The sequence below is a fragment of the Microcebus murinus genome, chromosome 4 (assembly GCF_040939455.1).
Source record: "Microcebus murinus isolate Inina chromosome 4, M.murinus_Inina_mat1.0, whole genome shotgun sequence".
NCBI classification, from domain to species: domain Eukaryota; kingdom Metazoa; phylum Chordata; class Mammalia; order Primates; family Cheirogaleidae; genus Microcebus; species Microcebus murinus.
This window is the reverse complement of record NC_134107.1, coordinates 6779049-6799211: the sequence shown is the minus strand read 5'-3', so window position 1 is coordinate 6799211 and position 20163 is coordinate 6779049. Positions and strand designations below refer to the sequence as shown.

At 64.7% G+C, this 20163-nt stretch overlaps 1 protein-coding gene across 1 annotated transcript in view; it reads left to right on the top strand.

Moving 5' to 3' along the window:
• The window catches only part of OSBPL5 (oxysterol binding protein like 5), a 58777-nt gene that overhangs the window by 11508 nt on the left and 27106 nt on the right, over nucleotides 1-20163 (top strand). The window contains exon 2 of the mRNA XM_020286446.2: nucleotides 19759-19915. Within this exon, the coding sequence (XP_020142035.1) occupies nucleotides 19780-19915 (136 nt within the window). The 5' untranslated portion in view covers nucleotides 19759-19779. The remainder of the gene's footprint in view (nucleotides 1-19758; nucleotides 19916-20163) is intronic.

Below are 20163 nucleotides of genomic sequence, written 5' to 3'. Positions count from 1 at the left end.
GGCTGCTTAGAGGTGACTTTTCCTTTCTGTGTTCATGACTGCTCGAAATCCAGTGTGGAGCATTACAGTACTGACGACAGCCCACGGGTGTTGCCGGCTCACGCACACCCGGCCCTGCCCGTGGGCACCTGCCCTGTCCAGGTGCCGTTTCCAGTTGCGGGGCCGGGGTTCGGGGGCGTCGCCAGGGAGCAGGGCCCAGGCCAGACCGGAGCCCACAAAGCCCTTCGGGTCAACACATAAGCTGTACGGGTTGGGGGAGGATGCAGATTAAGACATTTAGGCCGGGCGCGGTGGCTCACGCCTGTAATCCTAGCACTCTGGGAGGCCGAGGCGGGAGGATTGCTCAAGGTCAGGAGTTCAAAACCAGCCTGAGCAAGAGCGAGACTCCATCTCTACTAAAAATAGAAACAAATTAATTGGCCAACTAAAAATATAGAGAAAAAATTAGCTGGGCATGGTGGCGCATGCCTGTAGTCCCAGCCACTCGGGAGGCTGAGGCAGGAGGATCGCTTGAGCCCAGGAGTTTGAGGTTGCTGTGAGCTAGGCTGACGCCACGGCACTCATTCTAGCCTGGGCAACAAAGCAAGACTGTCTCAAAATAAAAGAGAGAGAGATTTAAAAGGCCAAGGTTTCAAACGGGCGGGAGTCCGTGTAACCCCTAGGGACAGACCTCTGGTGCTGAAACCCAGGACCAGAGGGCCACCAAACCCAAACCGGAAAGGGTGAGTCTGCGGGGCAGGGCGGGCCATGACTCCGCTTTCTGGACCCGGTCACAGTCACCCAGGGTGTGTCCAGCACAGCCCAGGAAGCTCAGCGTTTGCGTGGCCTTCTGTACAACAAAAGGAGTTCGGACGAGAAGCCCGCAGGCCCATGCCACTGCTCTGGGGGGGACCCTGGGAAGAGGGACCCCTGAAAACCGAGGCCTGGAGGGAACAGGGGCCCGCTGGTCAAGGAGGGGCCCCCACGCAGCGGCCCAGGCATTTCCAGGGTGGCTTCTGGAGTTTGCGGAGCTCCTTTGCAAGCCTGGCTGGGTCCGATGCCAGCTAGTCCCTGTTGTTTGAAAACTTGGTTCTTTAAATCAACTCCCGTATTTTTACTTGAGTGTGTTTATACCTAAAAGACTCTAAATCACCGCAGCAGTTGTGAGCCCGGTGTCACCTGCGATGCACGGCACCACGGACAGGGAGCTCTGGCCGAGTTTGGCTCCGGATGCTCTGCCCGTGGAACTCAGGCCGCTGTCCGCTGTGGCCTGTGCACCCAAGGCCACCTGCCTCCCTCAAACAGGGAGATGAGTGGGAGGGAGGCACCGGACTCTTGTCCCTTGAGATAATTGGGTGGCTGGAAAGGGAATCAAAAAGGGCCACGGTGGCTAAGGCCACCCATGCCACCGGCATCCCCTGAAGCAGGGGTGATGTGCACACCCCCAGCCGGGGTCTGGAGGCAGGGCAGGGGCTTCGGTGGCTGATTCTCGGGGATCTGAGGACGCCCCTCTCGGGAGAGGGCAGAGGGACAGGTGGCTGTCGGGGCTGGGGGCCTGCCACACTGAAGCAGAAGGTAGCCCCGCGCTGGGGCCTCCCGGGTGCCCTGCACAGTGTCGCCGCGTTGCCTGGAGACCCTCCCCAGGGGCATCTGCCCCGTCACCGGCTGTTCTCCAAGGAGCCGCGCGGCTTTCTTGGATTTATGCCACGTGGAGTGTCCCACTGGGACCAGCCTTTTGTGCCATGTAGGAAATTAAGGGGTGTGAGGCTCCTCCTCCAGCCCCCTGGCTTTCTGTCGGGGGGAGGGGGCAGGGGACCAGTGCGGATGAGCCCCGGGATGGGGAGCAGGGAAGACAGGCAGGCCGGGTGACCCCGTTGTTCTCCTGCTACGCGCAGCAGGGCTATCCCGCAGCCTGGTCCGTGCCCAGGGCAGAGGGGCCTCCGCCCGCCTCCCTCAGCCTCCTCCCGGCCCCAGCTCTGAATCCAGTGCGGGCGTCCCGGCTGCCGTAACGGAGGTGGGTGGAGGCCCCTTCCTCAGCCCCGGACCACAGACCGGTGCGAAGAAGAGCGGGAGTGTGTCCTCCCACGTCCCGGGAGCCGGAAGGCTGCAGTCCCGGCGTGGGCAGGGAGGGCCCTTCCTTGTCTGTGGCGGCATCTCCCCAACCCAGGCCTCCGTCTCCACGTCACTTTCTCTGTGTCTGTGTCTCCTCTGTGCCCCTTGTGAGGACACCAGTCATCGACTGAGGGCCCCCACTCCAGGATGCCTGTGTCTTCACTTGATTGCATCCACAAAGACCCTCTTTTCCAGAGAAGTCCAAGTTCACAGGCCGGGTTCTGCTTGCCCAGTTGACTGGAACTGGTGGGATGACAAGGGGTGGTGTTTTAGGGTACAGGGTGACATCCCAGGTGTAGGGGAGGTGGCATCCCAGGTACAGGGGGGTGACATCCCAGGTGTAGGGGGGTGACATCCCAGGTGTAGGGGGGTGACATCTCAGGTGCAGGGGGTCCAGGGGGGTGACATCCCAGGTGCAGGGGGTGACATCCCAGGTGTAGGGGAGGTGACATCCCAGGTGCAGGGGGTGACATCCCAGGTGCAGGGGGTGACATCCCAGGTGCAGGGGGGTGACATCTCAGGTGCAGGGGGGTGACATCCCAGGTGCAGGGGGTGACATCCCAGGTGCAGGGGGTGACATCCCAGGTGCAGGGGGGTGACATCTCAGGTGCAGGGGGGTGACATCCCAGGTGCAGGGGGTGACATCCCAGGTGCAGGGGGGTGACATCTCAGGTGCAGGGGGGTGACATCCCAGGTGCAGGGGGTGACATCCCAGGTGCAGGGGGGTGACATCCCAGGTGTAGGGGGTGGCATCCCAGGTGCAGGGGGGGTGACATCCCAGGTGCAGGGGGGTGACATCCCAGGTGCAGGTGGTGGCATCCCAGGTTCAGGTGCTTCCCGAGCAGGGTCCTGTTCTGTCTCCCCTGCAGCCCTGGGCGCGGGTGCGGGGGCAGAGGGCTGCTTTCTTTTACAGATGAGACGTTGGGCCCCCCACGGGCAGGGAATGACCTCCGGGTGTGGCTGCTGGGGAGACCCTCCCTGGCAGGAGATGTGTCCTGCGTCCCCTGGAGGAATGTCTGTCCAGGAAGCGCTCGTGACATCCACCCTGCTGGGCACTGGCCTCGGCGTCGGTGGGACAGGAGACCTTGGTCCTCAGCGTCCTGACCCTGAGTCATGAGCAGGCCCCTCCTGGCCCGTGGCTCTCGCATCTGCTAAGGTGGCCGCCTGGCCTGGGGGACTTGGACGTGCCCACCCAGGGCCTGGGGCCTCACTCCCCCACGAGTGGCTGCGGGTCCTGCCTGGCTGCGAGGCTCTCAGCCTGATCCCAGGCCCCAGAGGATAGCCTGGGAGAGAAGAGCTGTGATTGCATCAGACGGGTTTACCTGGGAACCAGAAAACATTCTTTAAAAAGACCTGTCTTAAAAAAGAAAGAGGAAAAAAGCACTGTTGGCGCCCCCACCCCCTTTGGGACTCTGGCTCCTGAGGGCAACTGCTCACTGCCCTTCCCTCTGGAGGCAGCCTCGACGCATGGTCCTCAGCCCGTAGCCTCCCTGCCCAGTCAGGGGCCACGTGGCCGGGGGAAACAGCAGCTGATTGGGTTCAGATGCCCAGAGCACCCTGACTTGCTTTGTGTGTGTATGTGTGTACATGTGTGCCTGTGTGGGGGTCATGTGCACGTGCATCGTTATGCCTGTACATGTATGTATGTATGCATGTGTGTCTGTATTCATGTGTGTCTGTGTGTGTCTGAGTGTGCATGTGTTTGTGTACGTGTGTGTCTGTGTGTGCATGTGTCTGTGTGTATCTGTGTGTGCACGTCTGTGTGTCTGAGTGTGCATGTGTCTGTGCGTGCATGTCTGTCTGCGCATGTGTCTGTGTGTGTCTGTGTGTGCATGTCCCTGTGTGTGTCTGTGTGTGCATGTGTTTGTGTGCATGTGTCTCTGTGTGTGTCTGTGTGTGCATGTGTCTGTCTGTGTGTGCATGTGTCTGTGTGTGCATATGCCTGTCTGCGCATGTGTCTGTGTGTGTCTGTGTGTGCATGTCCCTGTGTGTGTGTCTGTGTGTGCATGTGTTTGTGTGCATGTGTCTCTGTGTGTGTCTGTGTGTGCATGTGTCTGTGTGTCCGTGTGTCTGTGTGTGCATGTGTCTGTGTGTCCGTGTGTCTGTGTGTCCGTGTGTCTGTGTGTCCGTGTGTCTGTGTGTCCATGTATCTGTGTGTATGTGTCTATGCATGTGTCTGTGTCTATGCGTGTGTCTGTGTCCATGTGGCTGTGCGTGTGTCTGTGTGTGCATGTGCCTGTCTGTGTGTCTGTGTGCGTGTGTCTGCGTGTGCGTGTGCCTGTGCGCGTGTCTGGGAAGGGGCAGTAGTAGTCATTGTGGAGGAGGATGAATGCAGGGCCGTCGTCCCGCTGCCCTGTGTCGGCACCTGGTGCGGAGGTGACCACAGCTGGCCCTCGTGCCCCAGCCTGCCTGGTGCCTGCCCTTGACCGGCCCTTAGAGGAGGGTCGTTTGATGATCAAGAGGAAGAGAGGACAGGGCCGAGGCTGCTGTGCCTTGGGGAGCACCCTGCGTGCTCCCCTGATGGGACCCAACTCCTAGGACCCCACGGGAACCAAATGAGATCACGGCTGCCGGCACCTGGTAGAAGTGTCTGCCGCCGCTGTTGTTTGACGCATGAACTGTCTCCGAGGCCCGCAGGGGCAGTAGCGTCCCTTCAACGGGCCTGAGCTTTCGTATAGCCGAGCTGCACACACTGCCGCCTGCCCTGCCCGAACTCACACACACGGCGGGATCCCGCACCTCTCCGGGCCTCCGGACGGGGCAGGGCGCTTGCAGGGTGTCCTCCCAAAGGGTGGCTGTCCCCCACCCCCCTGGGAATCCAGGACAGCACCTGGGGCCCTGGCTGGGTCCTCTGCCGCATGCCGGCCTTAGGGCTCCCAGGGAGGTGGTGGTGTCCTGCTGGGGGCCGTTTCGACTCTGATGCACCCCGGACAGCCGGGGGACCCATTCTGCCACGGCCGGAAGCCTCTGGAAGGGGCCTGTTGCTGAGACACAGGGCTGGAGGGTCCGGAGGTGGCTTTGAAGATAGGTGACAGGTGGCTCTGCGATGGACCGGGTGGGAGGCCAGGGCTGGGGCGGTTCCGAGCCGCTGGAGGTCTGTGTCCTCAGGAGGGGACCCCACCGGCCCCGGGTACCACGGCAGCGGGCACCTGGCTGTCCCCAGCTAATTCCGAATCACAGTCGCCCTGTCTTTTACCTGCTTTCATCGCCTGCCAGTTGCTTGGTTCTTCACCTGTTAGAAGCCGCTTATCCTGCCGGCTGTCACCTTTGCTGTCTTAACAGGTCCCAGCGTCACTTGGGAAATGTGACTCTAATGTCAGGCTGATTTCCTGTCTTGCTTTAAGGCCGGTACGAAATTCTCCCTTTAAAGCTCCTCCTGGTCGGTTGTCCCTGCTCCACTTTGACTTTGCTCCTTCCAGAGAAAGCTGCGGCCTCTCTCTCGATTTTGGCTCCGTGTTATAGAAAGCGTCAGACACCTACGAAAGCACAGAGCACGGAAGGCCGAGCCCCACCGAGCGGTCACGGAGGCCAGTCCCGGACGCACCCCTCTCCTGGGCAGCCGCCGCGGCGGACTTGGCCACACCTCCCGCCGCCTCCTTTTTGCATGTTCTGTCGCCTGCTACCACGGCCAGAGGCTTCCCCAGGTCGGGGTGGGGGACCCGCAAATTCACATGACGATTCTCACACAGGGACCCACCTGCCGGCATTGGCTAGCAGGGGTGGGGAAGGTTCTGGAAGGTCCCGCCCCAGATGCCCCTTGTGACTTTGGGGAGTGCCAGGCGTGTCCACCCGCTTTCCCAAGAGGCCCTAAGAGAGGTGGCAGGGGCTGCTCCTCACACATCCCCCTCCCTGCCCGCCCTCCGCTGCCTGCGGTGGGTGACCCATGTCGCACCCCCGGCCCCGTCTCCCCCTGCCCGAGGAGGGCTCTGAAGGGGAAGGGCTCTCTGGCTCAGCCGACCCGCCTGGCCGTTGAGCACCTGACATGCACACGTTGTGGTCGGACTTGTCCAGGAAGCTCTCATGAGCAGCTGCTTCGAGCTGGCGGCACTGGGGGTGCAGGGAGGGCGTCTGCCGTGCTTGGGGCCCTGCCCCTGCAGTGACGGGCCTCTGCCGCAGAATGTGCTGGGGGTGGGGAAGGAGAGACTAGGAGGGGCCTGGGCAGCGGCCACCGGCGAGGGCAACTCCCTGAGGCCGGGGCAAGGGTGGGAGCCAAGAGAAGGGGTGTGGGCGATCGCTGCCGGGGGGACCTTGGCTCCCAGAGAGGGGACCCAGCAACTGGACCTGGGCCTCTCCCGCTCCCCCCAGCCCCGTGGGGCGCAGGCTCCTTTGTCCCCTGCAGGCTCCGGTGCCTCTCACTTCTTATTCCAGCCTGGTGGCAGCTGGGCGATTTCTCACAGTAGGTGACATTGAGCAGACCGGGCGAGACGGTCACGCACACACCCGCTCACACGCACAGATGTGACACTGTGCATCCAGGAGGCCTCTCGGCCCGCTCTGGTGGCAGCCTCACCTGGCGCCTTCCAGACACCCTCCCTCGGCGGGGCTCAGCATCCCGCCGCGCCGACACGCCTGTGCGTCCGTGGCGCTGTCTTCCCGCAGGCGTGGATTACACGGGCTGGATTCCTGGGGTAGGTTTCTGGAAGTCCACCCCTGCCTTAAAGGAAAGGTGAGCACGATATGTCCCCATCCACTTCACAAACTTCCCTCCAGAGAGGCCTGCGCTGCACCCACCTCCCTCCTGCCCCGGCTGGGCCTGCGTGCGGCCGCGTGCCCACGTGGGGCTGGCAGGGCCGACCCACAGCCCAGGGCAGAGGGGGCAGCCTGAAAGCAGGCCTTGTCCCCATGGCCAACCTCCGTCTGTGGCCGGCCCTGCCCAGGTGGCTCAGGGTCAAGCCAGGTTGACCAGCCAAGACGGGAGCTGTGCCCAGCCCCACGCCAGGCCCTTTGGGGGCACAGAATGTCCGACACGTCCAACACCGGGGCTGGAGCCCGGCGCCCCTGCACCCAGGGGCTCTGCCAGTGGCCACCTGGGCCCTTTGGAGCCAGGCTGGGCAGGCCCAGACACGGGAGCAGACGTCCCACGCCGAGCCCTCAGGCCTCACCCTACAAAGGCCGGGACCACCCCCCGCCCGTGGCTGCACACCCAGCCTGCTGTCCCGGCTCCCGGTTCGTTCTGCTCTCTCTGGAGCTGGGAGGGGGAGGCGAGCTCCGCAGGTCCAGCTCCCTGGTTTTGTCTTTGGGAAAGCTCAAGCCGGGATGCCGAGTGACAGGGCGAGATCCTCGGGGAGAGCTGGGCAGAGCGGGTGGCCTTCTGGCCACCATGCCTCAGCCCAGCCCCTGCTCTTGAGGGTCCCCCAGATCCTACAGAGGACCGCACTCCTGGGGGTCCCTGTGCACCCTCCCATGAGCACCCCTCCTCACCCCCACCCCACCCCAAGTGAGCTCTGGCCCCTCAGAGGGTCCCACATGCCGAAGACGTTTCCTGCAGGAAGGAAAGCCTCCCCAGGGGTGGCCGGACGGTGGGTGGCTGCCGTCGAAGCTGTGGTTCGTCCATCCTGCCGGCCCCGCGCTGGCCGAGGAGTGCGGCGAGGCGGTGGGACCGGCTTGTTGACCGCGGCACCCGCAGCGTCCAGCTCGGTGGAACCATCTGGCAGAAACCGTGGTCAGCCTGTCCGGGCTCCTGGGGCCGAGGCCGTGGGTCTGGCCTGACCGTCCTCGGGCAGAGCCGCGCTGGGGCTCACATTTAGAGCGTATTTGCAACCGTGACCCCTGGGCACCTCGTAACTCAGCGCACCCAGCCTCGCAGGGGAGCGCCTGGGGGTGGCGTGTGATGGACCACGGGGCGGACCGGAGCCAGGTCACAGCCTCCCCTGGAGGCCAACCCCGGCCGGCCCTGCAGGTGGAGGCCGAGAACGTCATGGCCGGGAGGGGCAGAAGGTTCCGTGAATTGGCCTGACTTGGAGTTAAGGTCTTTGCAGATGCAGCTAACGGTCCAGGCGTGAGGTCATCCTGGATTTTCTGAGATCCTAACTCCAAGGACTTGCAGGAGGACAAAAAGGGAGATCTGAGGCACAGAGACGCACAGAGGGGAGGAGGCCAGGGACCACGGAGCAGAAATCTGGGTGATGTGGTCATATGCCAAGCGGCACCTGGAGCCCCCAGGAGCCCCCGCCCGCCCCCAGCTCGAGTCTGGATTTCTGGCCTCCAGAACTGTGAAAATATAACATTTGTGCTGTTTTAAGCCACCCTCGTGTGGTCCTTTGTCACAGTGGCCCCAGGACAGGAAGACAGCCCCTCTTGGGGGGAGACCTGGCAGTTCTCTTCAAAGAGCATCAGGACCCGGTGAAGCCCCCCCACACCTGCGCCGTCGGCAGGTGATGCGGGAGTCGGCTGGCTGCCCTCGCTTGTCACCACGGAGCTCGCCTGAGAGGGAGGAGCCTCCTGCCGTCTGCGGCCTGGGCGGGGCCGTGGGGTGACGGGGGCGTCCAAGTGGCACGTGCTGCCCAGGAATGGCCTCACGACACCGGCCGGGTGGCTTCCGGGCACCTGCCGCGTCTCGCAGCCCTGCTGCTCGCGGGTGCCTGGCGCTGCTCTCGCCGTGGAACTCCCCACGTCCTGGCGTGGCCGGCGCGGCGGAGAGCTGGCCCGGATTTAGGTCTCAGAACTTCCCCAGGACAAGCCGCCCTTTCACATCTCTCCCCAGGGATGATTTCTCAGCCTGACAGCCGGGGGGGGGACCCGACCTTGGGCCCTGGGGTCGCCAGGGGTCTCCGGACCCTTCTGCACATCAGGGTTAGTGACGTGTGGCAGCACGTGGCAGCAGGTGCCCCTCCAGGCTCTGCATCGGCCGCGCTGCCCTGGCCTGAGAGCAGGTGGAGGGGCCGCGGTCTCTGTCCTGTCCCCCGTGGTCTCTGTCCTGTCCCCCGTGGTCTCTGTCCTGTGCCCCGTGGTCTCTGTCCTGTGCCCCGTGGTCTCTGTCCTGTGCCCCGTGGTCTCTGTCCGGGCGTGCGTGGGGCCTGGGAATGACCCGGGGGGTGCCGTGGGTGTGGGGGAGGAGTGAGGGTTCCGGTTCTCGTCTCAGACGCGTGCTCAGCCATGCCGGCCAGAGCCCCTGGGGTCTTGGAGGCCCCTTCCGGAAAGCCACAGGGCTTCTCCAGGGAATGATGCCTCGTGGGCTCTGGGCTTCCGCCACCCCCCGGACCCTGACGAGCGCAGGAGGTGGCAGGGCAGGGGCGCGGTGGCAGAGGAGTGGTCCTCATGGGGCCTGGGAGTGGGATGCCGCCGGCCTGACCTCCACCCCAGCGTGGGCTCCTTGGCCTGGGCGTGCCGTGGGGCGCTGGGGCCGGCGCCGGCAGACTCGGAGCTTTCTTCACGTGGCCTGCGGGGCTTACGAGGGGCCGTGTTGCTTTCACCGTGTCCCCAAGCAGCAACACGACACGGGCTGTCCCCGAAGTCAGACGCCTGGGTTGGCGGCTTGCTCTGCCAGTGCAGGTGGCAGGTTTGGGGCCCGTGTCCGCTGCCTCAGTGTCTATAAAACGGGGTCAGGCCGTGCCCAGCCCACGCTCCCACTGTGGGGTCACCAGGTGAAGGCCGTGGAGCCAGGTGGGTCGCTGCATGATCAGTGCATTGATGGGAATGTGAAACGCCGTGAAAATTCCACTTTTTCTTTTTTTTTTTCTTTTTCTTTTTATTTTAGCGTATTATGGGGGTACCAGTGTTAAGGTTACATATATTGCCCATGCTCCCCTCCCTCTTCGAGTAAGAGCCTCAAGCGTGTCCATCCCCCAAACGTTGCACATCTTACTCGCTGTGGTTGTATATACCCATCCCCCCTCCCGACCCCCATAGATGTTACTCCTATACGTCCACTTAGGTGTTGATCCGTTAATACCAGTTTGCTGGTGAATGCACGTGGTGCTGGTTTTTCCATTCTTGAGATACTTCGCTTAGTAGAATGGGTTCCAGCTCTACCCAGGAATATACAAGAGGTGCTATATCACCGTTGTTTCTTAAAGCTGAGTAGTACTCCATGGTATACATATACCACATTTTATTAGTCCACTCATGAATTGATGGGCAATTGGGTTGTTTCCACAGCTTTGCAATTGTGAATTGTGCTGCTATAAACATTCGAGTGCAGGTGTCTTTTTCATAGAGTGACTTTTGATCTTCTGGGTAGATGCCCAGTTCCACTTTCTTTTTTCAAAGAAGCGGCTTCCGGTCTCCTAAAGTCCCCCGCTGCCAGCATTTGTGCGCACTTGGGGACGGGGGGCGTTGCATGGGCCAGCACTGGCCACGAGGCAGGACTCAGTGTGACCCAAGGCCGTCAGCCCCTGGTCCTGCTGCGAGAACCCGATGTCTGCCCCAGCGCTCCCACGGTGTGGGTGACCCCCAGAGCCCCCCGGTTCTGGAGCATCTGCGGGGTGCCTGGCGAGGCCCCAGCACCTTCCTCGGGTCCTTGCTCCGCCCTGACCCCGGCTGGGCGCTCAGAGGACCCTGGGGCCGGAGCGGAGGAAACCAAGGGCAGAAGGCTCCGGAGTTGCCCAGGTCACCCTCCGGCCCAGTGGACTCCAGAGCCGGTGTCATTCCCCAGATGTCCACGGGAACCAGGGCCAGGCTAGCCCCCGGCCACCCCCATCTGCCTGTGGTGGACACTGCCTGTGAGTGAGATCAGACATGAAGTGGCCTTTGTGTCAGCTTCTTCTACTACGCGTGTGTCTGAGGTTGGCCCGAGTCGTGGCACGTGTCCACGAATACTATTCCATTGTGTCGCTGGCCACGCTGTTCTGGCCACGCCGTGTCCGTGGACGTCCGGGCCGTCTCCACTTCCTGGCGGTCAGAGCCCCGGTGCCGTGAACAGCCCGGCATGTGTTCTCGGTCCCCTTCCGTGTGCTGCTTCTGTCCCCAGCGGGCCCCAACGGCCTGTCTGCACAGTGCCCGGCATGTGTCCACGCAGGCAGCTGTCCCTGCCTCCCGCGCTGCTCTCCAGACTCCGGGACAGTTGGGCTTTGCTGCAGGGTCGCGAGGTCCCCCGCTGACCCCGCCGCTCGGTCTCCCCGGCCTCCCTCTCCCTGCCTGTGCGCTGGGCGGGGGTCGCTGCCCTTCCGCCCGAGACCTGCCAGGGGGGTCGGGGGTCCTGCCTCACCTTCCGCGCCTGACTTCCCACCAGGCCCTGGGGCACTGAGGCAGACAAAGGGACAGGTGTCCCCGGGAATATGTGACAGGAACGGCGAGGGGACAGACATGAAGCGGGCAGTGCTGTGGATAACGTGTGCCGGGCAGAGGGCCAGGAGGCTCCGAAAGGAGGGGATGGGGGGTCCGGCAGGGCAGCTGGCGCCTGGGCAGCGGGAGGCTCACGGCCCCGAGGACGGGAGTCAGGGTCTGTCACCTCGGCTGCAGCTGGCGGCAGAAGGTGGTCGCTGTGCTGCGGAGACTTCTGACGCCAGTTCCCCCTGAACTGCGGGCGGGCCGGCAGAGGCCGTGACTGTGGGCTGCCGCACCTGGCTGTCCCCAGAAGGCCCAGATGTAGGACTCCCATCCCTCCTCCCATCACGGTCACCTGGGGAACACGCCGTGGGCTGGAGGCTGGGGGAGGGGCCTGAGCCCGCAAGACCTGCGTGTCCTGAGCAGGGAGACGTCCAGGTGACCTGTCCCTGCACAGGAGATGAGAACCAGGCAGGTGGGGTGCAGGAGGGTGAGGCCGGCGGAGCAGCGCACAGCAGGTACTCAGCCGGTGTGCCTGGCCCTGGGTCAGGCCGCAGGGGCCGGCCACACGTGAGTCTCACAGCCCAGCCACTGTGCGTGGGTCCCGGGGTGCAGGTGAGAGCGGCCCGTCCACCCACTGCGCACAGGGTCTGGGGCGGCCCCTCGTCTCCACAGAGCTCCTCGGGGTGAGTGAGATCGTGTGTGTTCTAGGGGTGAGGGGTCCCTTCCCTCCTCGGCTCACTCGTGCGAGCCCCCTCCGGGTAGAGGGAGCGGGAGGGAGGGATGGTTTGGAAGGTGGACCCGTCCCGGGGCAGGAGGGAGGGGTGGGCTTGGCTCCTAGAGGGGGGACAATTACTGCTGGCCTGGGATGGGTCATCCGTTTCTTTTGCCTGCACCTCAGCTTCCCCATCTGTAAAATGGGAGGGAGATGATGCCTGGGCTAACTCTGGCCTCCTGGGATGGCGAACAGTGGGTGGGGAGGGCTCTGGGCTCTTGGAGGGGGCAGGGCAGGGGGCGGGGGGGGGCGCTCAGCTGTACGGACCGACAGCCCCGCCGTCTCTTGGACCAGCCGGGCATCCTGCTCCCCTCAAGTGCAGGCAGCCCCTGGACTTTGGGGTGCTGCCGGGGCCCAGCAAGGTAGGAGCCGGGGCCTGCACTAAGCAGCCGCGTGGCCTTGGGCACATTAGCTCACTCTTGGGCCCCTGCAAAAGAGAAGTGGGAAGAGAAGGCGGGAAAACGAAACGTTTGAAGTCTTGGGGTCTTTTTTCCTTCCAAGACATAGAAACTTTCCAGCCCTTGGACTGGGAGGGGGCAGAGGAGGGGGCAGTGATCTGCCCACCCTCTACCTGACAACTCCCGCAGGGCCCTGTGTCTGGGGAGGGGTGGCGTGGGCACGCCCGCGGGACAGCCGTAGCTGGGCAAACCCGTCAGCAGGGCCCAGTCTGCAGTTCATGGAAGGTGTCACCTTCAAGGTCGGTGACACCAGCCCCCCCCCCCCCGGCCTGCTCCGTGCCACTCAAGTAGGAATAAACCCCTCAATCCCATTTCCTAAACACCTTGGCCAGCCTTTCACCCCAGTGATGCGTGACAGTGACCCGGGCCCCCCTGGCGGGGCTGAGGCTGGACCCGAGTGCCGGGGCGGGAGGGGTTTCTGGGGTCCACGTCCCCCCACACCCCCGCCCAGTGCAGATTTGCATGAAGGGTGCTGGACCTGTCGGGCCATTGCCAGGTGAGCAGGAAGCACCTGGTGAGGAGGGACCTTCTGCAGCGTCTGGGCAGTCACCACTCGGGCCGTGTCCCGCCCCCCGAGGGTCCCTGGTGGGGAAACGGCCGGGCCTCAAGGACCCGAAGGCTCAGCCCAGGACGAAGGCTCAGCCCAGGACGCTGGGACGCTGCTCTGCCGGGCCCAGGGCTGGGCTGGGTGCAGGAACAGGATTAGGCTGACACAGCCAGAAGGGGCCCTAGCGCCGCGTTCGTCTCCGCGAGGAGCGGAGGGACGGCTCCTGGGCCACCGGGCAGGGGCTCCCCGGCCCAGAAGAGGAGAGACTGGGAGGAGTTAGGAAAGGATTCTTCCCCTGGTTCCGCAGACCCTGGAGCTGGGTGGGCGCAAAGGAAGAAACCGTGGAATTGTGTTGGATGGGTTTATCCTTGGAAGTTTGTCCTGTATTTTAAATAGTTGGTTCTTGGTTTGAGTTGGGTTATTTTCACCCAGCCCTCAAGCATGCTCGGCTCCACTCAGCCCTCCCGGGCTGGGATGTCGGCACCAAACAGAAAGCACGGGAGCGGGAGAGAAGGTGGCCGGCGTCCAGTGCGGGAAGGTGGCGAGCTGGGGGACGGCGGCCCCGGGCGGTGTGAAGAGACCCCGAGCTGCGCCAGGGCTGGGACGGGCTGCAGCGTAGTCACCACCCGCGCCCACCAACCCAGGGCTGCCGAGGGCCCCGGCACGGGCCGGAGAGCCCGAGCGCCTCTGGGTGCGTGGCCCTGGGGGATCGCCTTGGTCCCAGGCTCTGTGTGGAGCTCGCCCCCTCACTCGGCCCCCTTCCGAGAGCGGGTTTTGGTTTCCCAGCAGGCGGCTCCCCGGGGAATGCCAGGCACCTGCACAAACGCACCCCCAGAGACACCAGAGTGACATCTGACCAAGTGTCTGGGCATCCTGTGGCCCAGTTGACACATAAAAAACCAGGTGGAGCCGGGCGCCCAGTGCAAACCCCACCTCCCCGTTCCAGAGCTGTGCTACGTCAGGCAGGTTCCTCACCCTCTCTGCGCCTCCCTGCCCTCCTTAGGGTGCCGACGGTGCGGGCGCAGGGAGGAGCCCGTGGGCAACAGAGGCAACGCGCTCGCCACAGGGCCTGGACCGCGGCTCTGCCGGCTGGCTCTGTTCTTGTCGTCAGAATTGTTCTCGTTCTTGTTTTCGGGGCCTCTGCACGGGGCGTGTGCCGGCTCCCCCACGCCAGGCCGCTGCGTCTTCCATTCTGCGGTTTCTGACCACTGACCCTTGACAGATGGAGCCGGGGAAAGGGTGACTGTGGGCATCTGTCAATGGCAGCCACGAGGCCCCAGTGCGCACTGGCAGGGCCGTCCCGTGGCTCTCGCACCTGTGGACTGAGCAGGGAACACGGCTGCACCACGCGTGGCAGGTGGGGATAGGCGCCTGGTCTCTCCTCGGCCTCCCCCCAGTGCAGGGCCAGCCTGGCCTCGCTGCACGGAGGGGCCAGCTCCACCCCTGGACTCAAGGGGCTGCCCCCTAGGTACCCCCAGGTCCCAGGGCCCGCTCCCTTTCCTGTCCTGGGCTGGGTGCGTCCCCAGCACTGGGTCTGCCCCTCCAGCGCTGCTCCCTCCCACCTCCCTTGCAGGTTGCAGGTGGCCCACCTGTGCTGGTGGCAGCACGGTCTGGACCTTCAGAGGCCCCACCCACCTGCGGCCTCCACTCCCACGGGCTGGCCGACCGCCGTGCCCCTGCCTGGCTCTTAAGCCGCTTAGCACCAGCCTTGCATCCACTGCCTGACACCCACCCGGGGTGCCCTGACCAGGAACAGCTGTGGGAGGTCCCCACGGAGGCGGCAGTGGGGGAGACTGAGGCAGGAGGGGCTGGGGCAGGGTAAACCCGGGCTCCTCTCCCCATTGGCCTGACCCGGGTCGCGGCCGTCCTGCTGGGGAGGGAGGAGGTCTCGTCCAGGCCACAGCCTCGTGGTCTGCCTTGTCGCTCCCTGGCTTTTCTTTTCTTTTTTTGTTTTTTGAGACAGAGTCTCACTCTGTCGTCTGGGCTAGAGTGCCGTGGTGTCGGCCCAAACACCTGGGCTCAAGCGATCCTCCTGCCTCAGCCTCCCAAGTAGCTGGGACTACAGGCATGCGCCACCATGCCTAGCTAATTTTTTCTATATATTTTAGTTGGCTAATTGATTTCTTTCTATTTTTAGTAGAGACAGGGTCTCGCTCAGGCTGGTTTCGAACTCCTGACCTTGAGCGATCCTCCGGCCTCGGCCTCCTAGAGTGCTAGGATCACAGGCGTGAGCCACCATGTCTCCCTGGCTTTGCAGCCGTGTGTCCCCCGGCGGCTGTGGCCCAGCCACTCGTCCGTCTGTCCCCCACCCAGGCAGGCAGCGGCCTGCCAGGCACAGGAGCCCGGGTGGGACAGCCAGCAAGGATGACGCCGGCACCCCGGAGAGCCCCCCAGCATGCCGAGGGCCTTTGGAGCAGAGGCCGGCCCACAGCACAGCGGGCGAGCGTCTCCTCCAGAGGGGGTGTCCGGTCACCCCGGGAGCCCAGTCCACGACGCGTCCTGTTTCAGTTGAGGACAGTGAGGCTCACGTGGCGGGTCCGAGGGTGGGTCGGGCCCTGGCCCCGGCTGGCCCCTGCCTCCTGGCCAACTGCCGCCCCTCCTCCACCCGCCGCCCCCGCCTGCCCTCTGTCCACGCCCAGAGACCGGCCGCGGGCCGCAGTTTGCACCCGGAATCAAAGTCTCCTCTCCACTGGGGTGGGGGCACAGGGTCTGGGGGGGCCACACCAGGCCTGGCCCCCATGGCTGGGGCTTCCTAGGACTGGCCGGGGGTGGTCTGCTGCAGGGGAAGTGGTCAGTGGCTGTGCTCGGGCCAGTGGCCACAGCGGGCAGGGACGGCACCGAGCTTGCAGCGGCCCCATGTTGGTCAGGAGGTGGGGGACAGGCACAGGGGGCCAGGCTGGGCCTGGTGGCTGAGTCAGCCCAGAGAACACCTGCAGGGCTTGAGGCCGCGCCCGGAGCCAGGCAGGCCACTTCCTGCCCCCTCCTGAGGCTCGGCCACACTGTGGTCACGTCTGGGGGGAGGCCCGGCCCCCAGCACCCCTGTCTTCCTTTCTGGGCCCCCCCTCAACTATCTCCAAGTGTAAAGGGGATTTGGAGCTTGGAGCTTGGTCCCTTGGAGCTTGACCCTAAGCACGGCTTGAGGCACGACACTCAGTCGGTCACTTCCATCCTGGGGCCTGGGTTTCTGCATCTTCAGAATGTGACGAGTCCCCACACCATGCGGGTGCTACAGGAACCACGTCAGATCTGGCAGCCCGTGCGGAGGGCCTGGGGGACCGTTGGTCACACCTGGTGTGGTAGAGGGTCACCAGGGCGACAATGGAAATCAGCCCCAAAACTAACACTGGTCACCTCTCTGGGGACCTGCCCTTGCCCTGGAGATTCAGAGTGGGGACAGGAAGGCAGGGGACACCCCAGGACAGCTGCTCTGGGCGCCTTCCCTGGGGAACTCTCCCTGCACAGCCCAGTCCCTGCCCTGGAGCCATGCGGCAGCCCGTGTCTCTCTGTGGGTGCTGGGACAGAGCCGTGAACAAGTTAGACGTTGACCACCCTCTCACCTATAGCTCGCACCTGGTGGAGAGAAGCGAGTTCACAAAGGAGAAGGAAATACAGGCCAGGTGCAGTGTCTCATGCCTGTAATCCCAGCACTTTGGGAGGCCAAGGTGGGAGGATCACTTGAGGCCAGGAATTCAAGACCAGCCTGGGCAACATATCAAGACTGTGTCTCTATGCAAAATTTAAAAATTAGCTGGGCATTGTGGTACACACCTGTAGTCCCAGCTACCTGGGAGGCTGAGGCAGGAGGATCGCTTGAGCCCAGGATTTGGAGGCTCCAGTGAGCTATGATGATGCCACTGCACGCTAGCCTGGGTCACAGAGTGTGACCCTGTCCCCCCCCCCAAAAAAAGAATAAAGCAACACGAAGGAGAGCTCTCCGAGAACTCCAAGTGCTATGTGGGGAATTTGCACTGTGCCAGCCGGCAGGAGGGCCGAGCCCCTGGCAAGTGACATTTAAGCCAAGTGTGGAATTCGAGAGGGACCCAGCCACGCGGAGACGTGGGCGAGCGCATTCCCCGCGGGGCGCAGGGCCAGCGCAGAGGCCCTGCTGTGGGCATGGGCTTGGCATTTTGGGGGAGCAGAAAGGGGCCTGTGTGGCGGAGCAGAGTGGGTGAGGCGGGGGCCTGGGCGACAGCACCAAGATGAGACGAGATTTGCTCCAAATGCCGCCGTGAGGGGCTCCGGGGAGACGTGACCCAGACCTACCTGCAGAATGAACAAAAGGCCCCCCGAGGGGCCTGGGCACCGTGGGGCACGCAGCAGGCCCCCGCTGGCCACAGAGCATCAGGAGGACCGAGGCAGGTGATGTCTCCGGGAGACCGGCAGACCGCGAGGCCTCCCTGTCCGAGCAGCCGGGGCGTCTGCAGGGCCCGGCCCTGGTCGCAGAGCGGCGGTGGCTGGCACACGCCCGCGTGGCGCCCGGTCAGCGGGGCTCCGTTCCCTGCCAGCAGTGTGGCGGCGGTCGGAGACCACGTCTGGGGGGCCGAGTGTGGTGAATGGGGAGGAAGGGGGCGATCGGCTGGACGGCGGCTGGCTGGAAAGGTCCGCGCAGGGAGGGAAGAGAAGGGAGGGGAGGGTGCGTGGATGGATGGATGGATGGGAGCGTGGCCTGAGGATGCGTGTGTGGTGGAGCTCACACGCCGGGGAGTCTCGCTGGTCATCAGTGCGGCTAGGAGGGCGTGGGGGGCCTGGGAAAAACAGTGGCCGAGACCCCCGTGCCCTCCCCAGCCTGGCCAGGTGGAGCCGGGGCAGGTGGCCAGACAGGGCAGCAGAGGCTGGGCCGTGCAGGCCAGAGCCCCTGTCTCTGCCCCGGGAGGCTCCAGGTGAGGGGCACGTGCCTTTGTCCTGTGTCCCCGACACTGCCGGGGACGGCCCGGACCCCCTGTGGATCGGAGGGCGGGACCGCTGCGACTCACCTTGGCTGCTCCTGGCCCGGGCCACACCTGGGCAGGCAGGATGTGGTTGCTGCGACTGTGGAGGAGGCAGGACCACCCAGGGTCCCTCCCTGCCACGGGTGGCTGAGTCGGGCAGTGACATGTACAGTGGGAGGACGGGTCGGACGTGTGGCGCGAGGACAGGCACTGCCGATTGTCAGCTGTGTGACCCGGGCCCCAAACCCCACACTGTCTGAAACCAGCTTCCCTGCCTGTAGGTGACAAGGGTAATGAGCTGATCCAGGTGCCCGGTGGCATGACAGTGATTGGGAAGGGGGGGAGGCAGCCCCGCCAGCTGCAGCCTTAGAGCCCCTCGCTCTGGCCCCAGGCCGCGGGGACCGAGGGGGCTCTGGGGCCATGGAGAGAGCCCACCAGGACCACAGACACCAGGGCCGCCCAGCCCACTCCTGAAGCCCCGCCCGGTCCCTAAGCCACAGCAGGAACAGCTCTGCACCTCTGAGGTCCCCGCCCAGGAAGGCCCAAAGCCGTGGGGAAAGTGGGCCTTTGTCCTGGGCTTGGCGGGAAGCCACAGCTGCCCAGCAGCCCTGGAAAATCGGGAAAGGAGGAAGAGCGGCTGGGTCTTTGAGGAGCTCGTCCTGGGGGAGTGGACAGATGGGGGATTAGGAGCCAGAGTCCCCACTCTGCCGACACCTACCAGGCCATGCCCATGAGGCAAGGCCTTCCGTTCCAGGAGCCCCGATTTTCCCATCTGTGAAACGGGCTGAGGGCTCGGTGGGTTTGGCGCCGTCAACTCCAAAGTGCCTGGAATGGGTGGGGCGTCGGCACTGTCCTCTCGGCCTGGGCTGTGGGGGGCCGGGGGAGAGGGCGCTGCCTCCTGCCCACGGCCGGCTCCAGGCCAGGAGACAGACCCCGGCTCCGGGACCGACTGGGAGACGCAGACCCGCCTCAGCGGCCGGGGAACGTGCGGGCAGACGGGGAGACTGGCTGTGGCCCCCTCGGGGCTGCCCTGGCTGGACCTGGGGGCTGTGTCGGGCTGCGCTGAGGCTGGAGGATGCTCCCACCAGGAAGGTGGGAACTTGCCCTGGGCGTGAATTCCGGGGCCCTGGCCCTGAGCACACCTGCGCTTGCTCTGCTTGCTAAGGCGCACTCGGAAGGCGTGAGCAGCTGAGCCCCACCAAGCAGGAGGCGGACTTGACCGCAGGAGCTGGGGAGGGGAGGGCCTCGAGGCATCCTTAGCTGGGACAGCTGCCCTGCCCGCCCGGCACCAGCTGCTCCCCAGCACACTAAGGCCACCTGGTCTCACCTGCCTTGTGTCGGCCCCTCCCCGCCATGGGTGCCCACACCTGGGAGGGACATCAGGTGGGCCAGCTTGGGCCTGCCCGGGTCCTGCAGAACCTGAGGGTGGGGGCTTCTTGTGCCCTGTCGCAAGCCTGTCTTCTGGCGGCTGCCCAGCCGGGGTGCAGGGGGACCAGGGCTCCCGCTGGGCCTGGGAAAGCCACGTGCCTGAGGTCCACTGCGTGGCCTGCCCCGGCCAGCTGCCCCCACGGGCCCCAGGCCACTCGGGCCTGCCTCAGCCGTCTCAGGAGTCCCCTGAGAGGGGACCTGGGTGTCAGAGGGGACCTCCCCTGCCACGTGGCTCTGACATGCCTGTGGCCCCTTCCTGCCCCGGCATCCCGGCTGTCCTGGCCTCGCCTGGGGTGTAACCCTGCGTCCCCTCCTTCCTCCTTCCAGAAGCCCCCGAGCGCCCACGCCATGAAGGAGGAGGCCTTTCTCCGGCGCCGCTTCTCCCTGTGCCCGCCTGCCTCCACCCCGCAGAAGGCGGACCCCCGGAAACTCGCCCGGAACCTGCTCCTCGGTGGGGAGAATGAGCTGGACCCGCTCAGCCCAGGTGAGCGCGACCTCGGGCGGCCTGGGCCCTCTCCGCCCCTCGGGGTCCGAGGAATGACACCTTTCTGGCTCTCCCCCAATGCTGGGGTTGCGCAGGTCTGATGGGCAAAGCGGCCGCAGCTCCTCGAGGGCCGGGTCGCATGGCCGCCAGGCGTGACTGCGGGGCCAGGCGCAGCCCTTCAGCCCCGGTGGTCCGGGGGGCTTCCACAGCCCAGCCTCGGGGGGCCACTGGCTGTCCCCAGAGAGGGA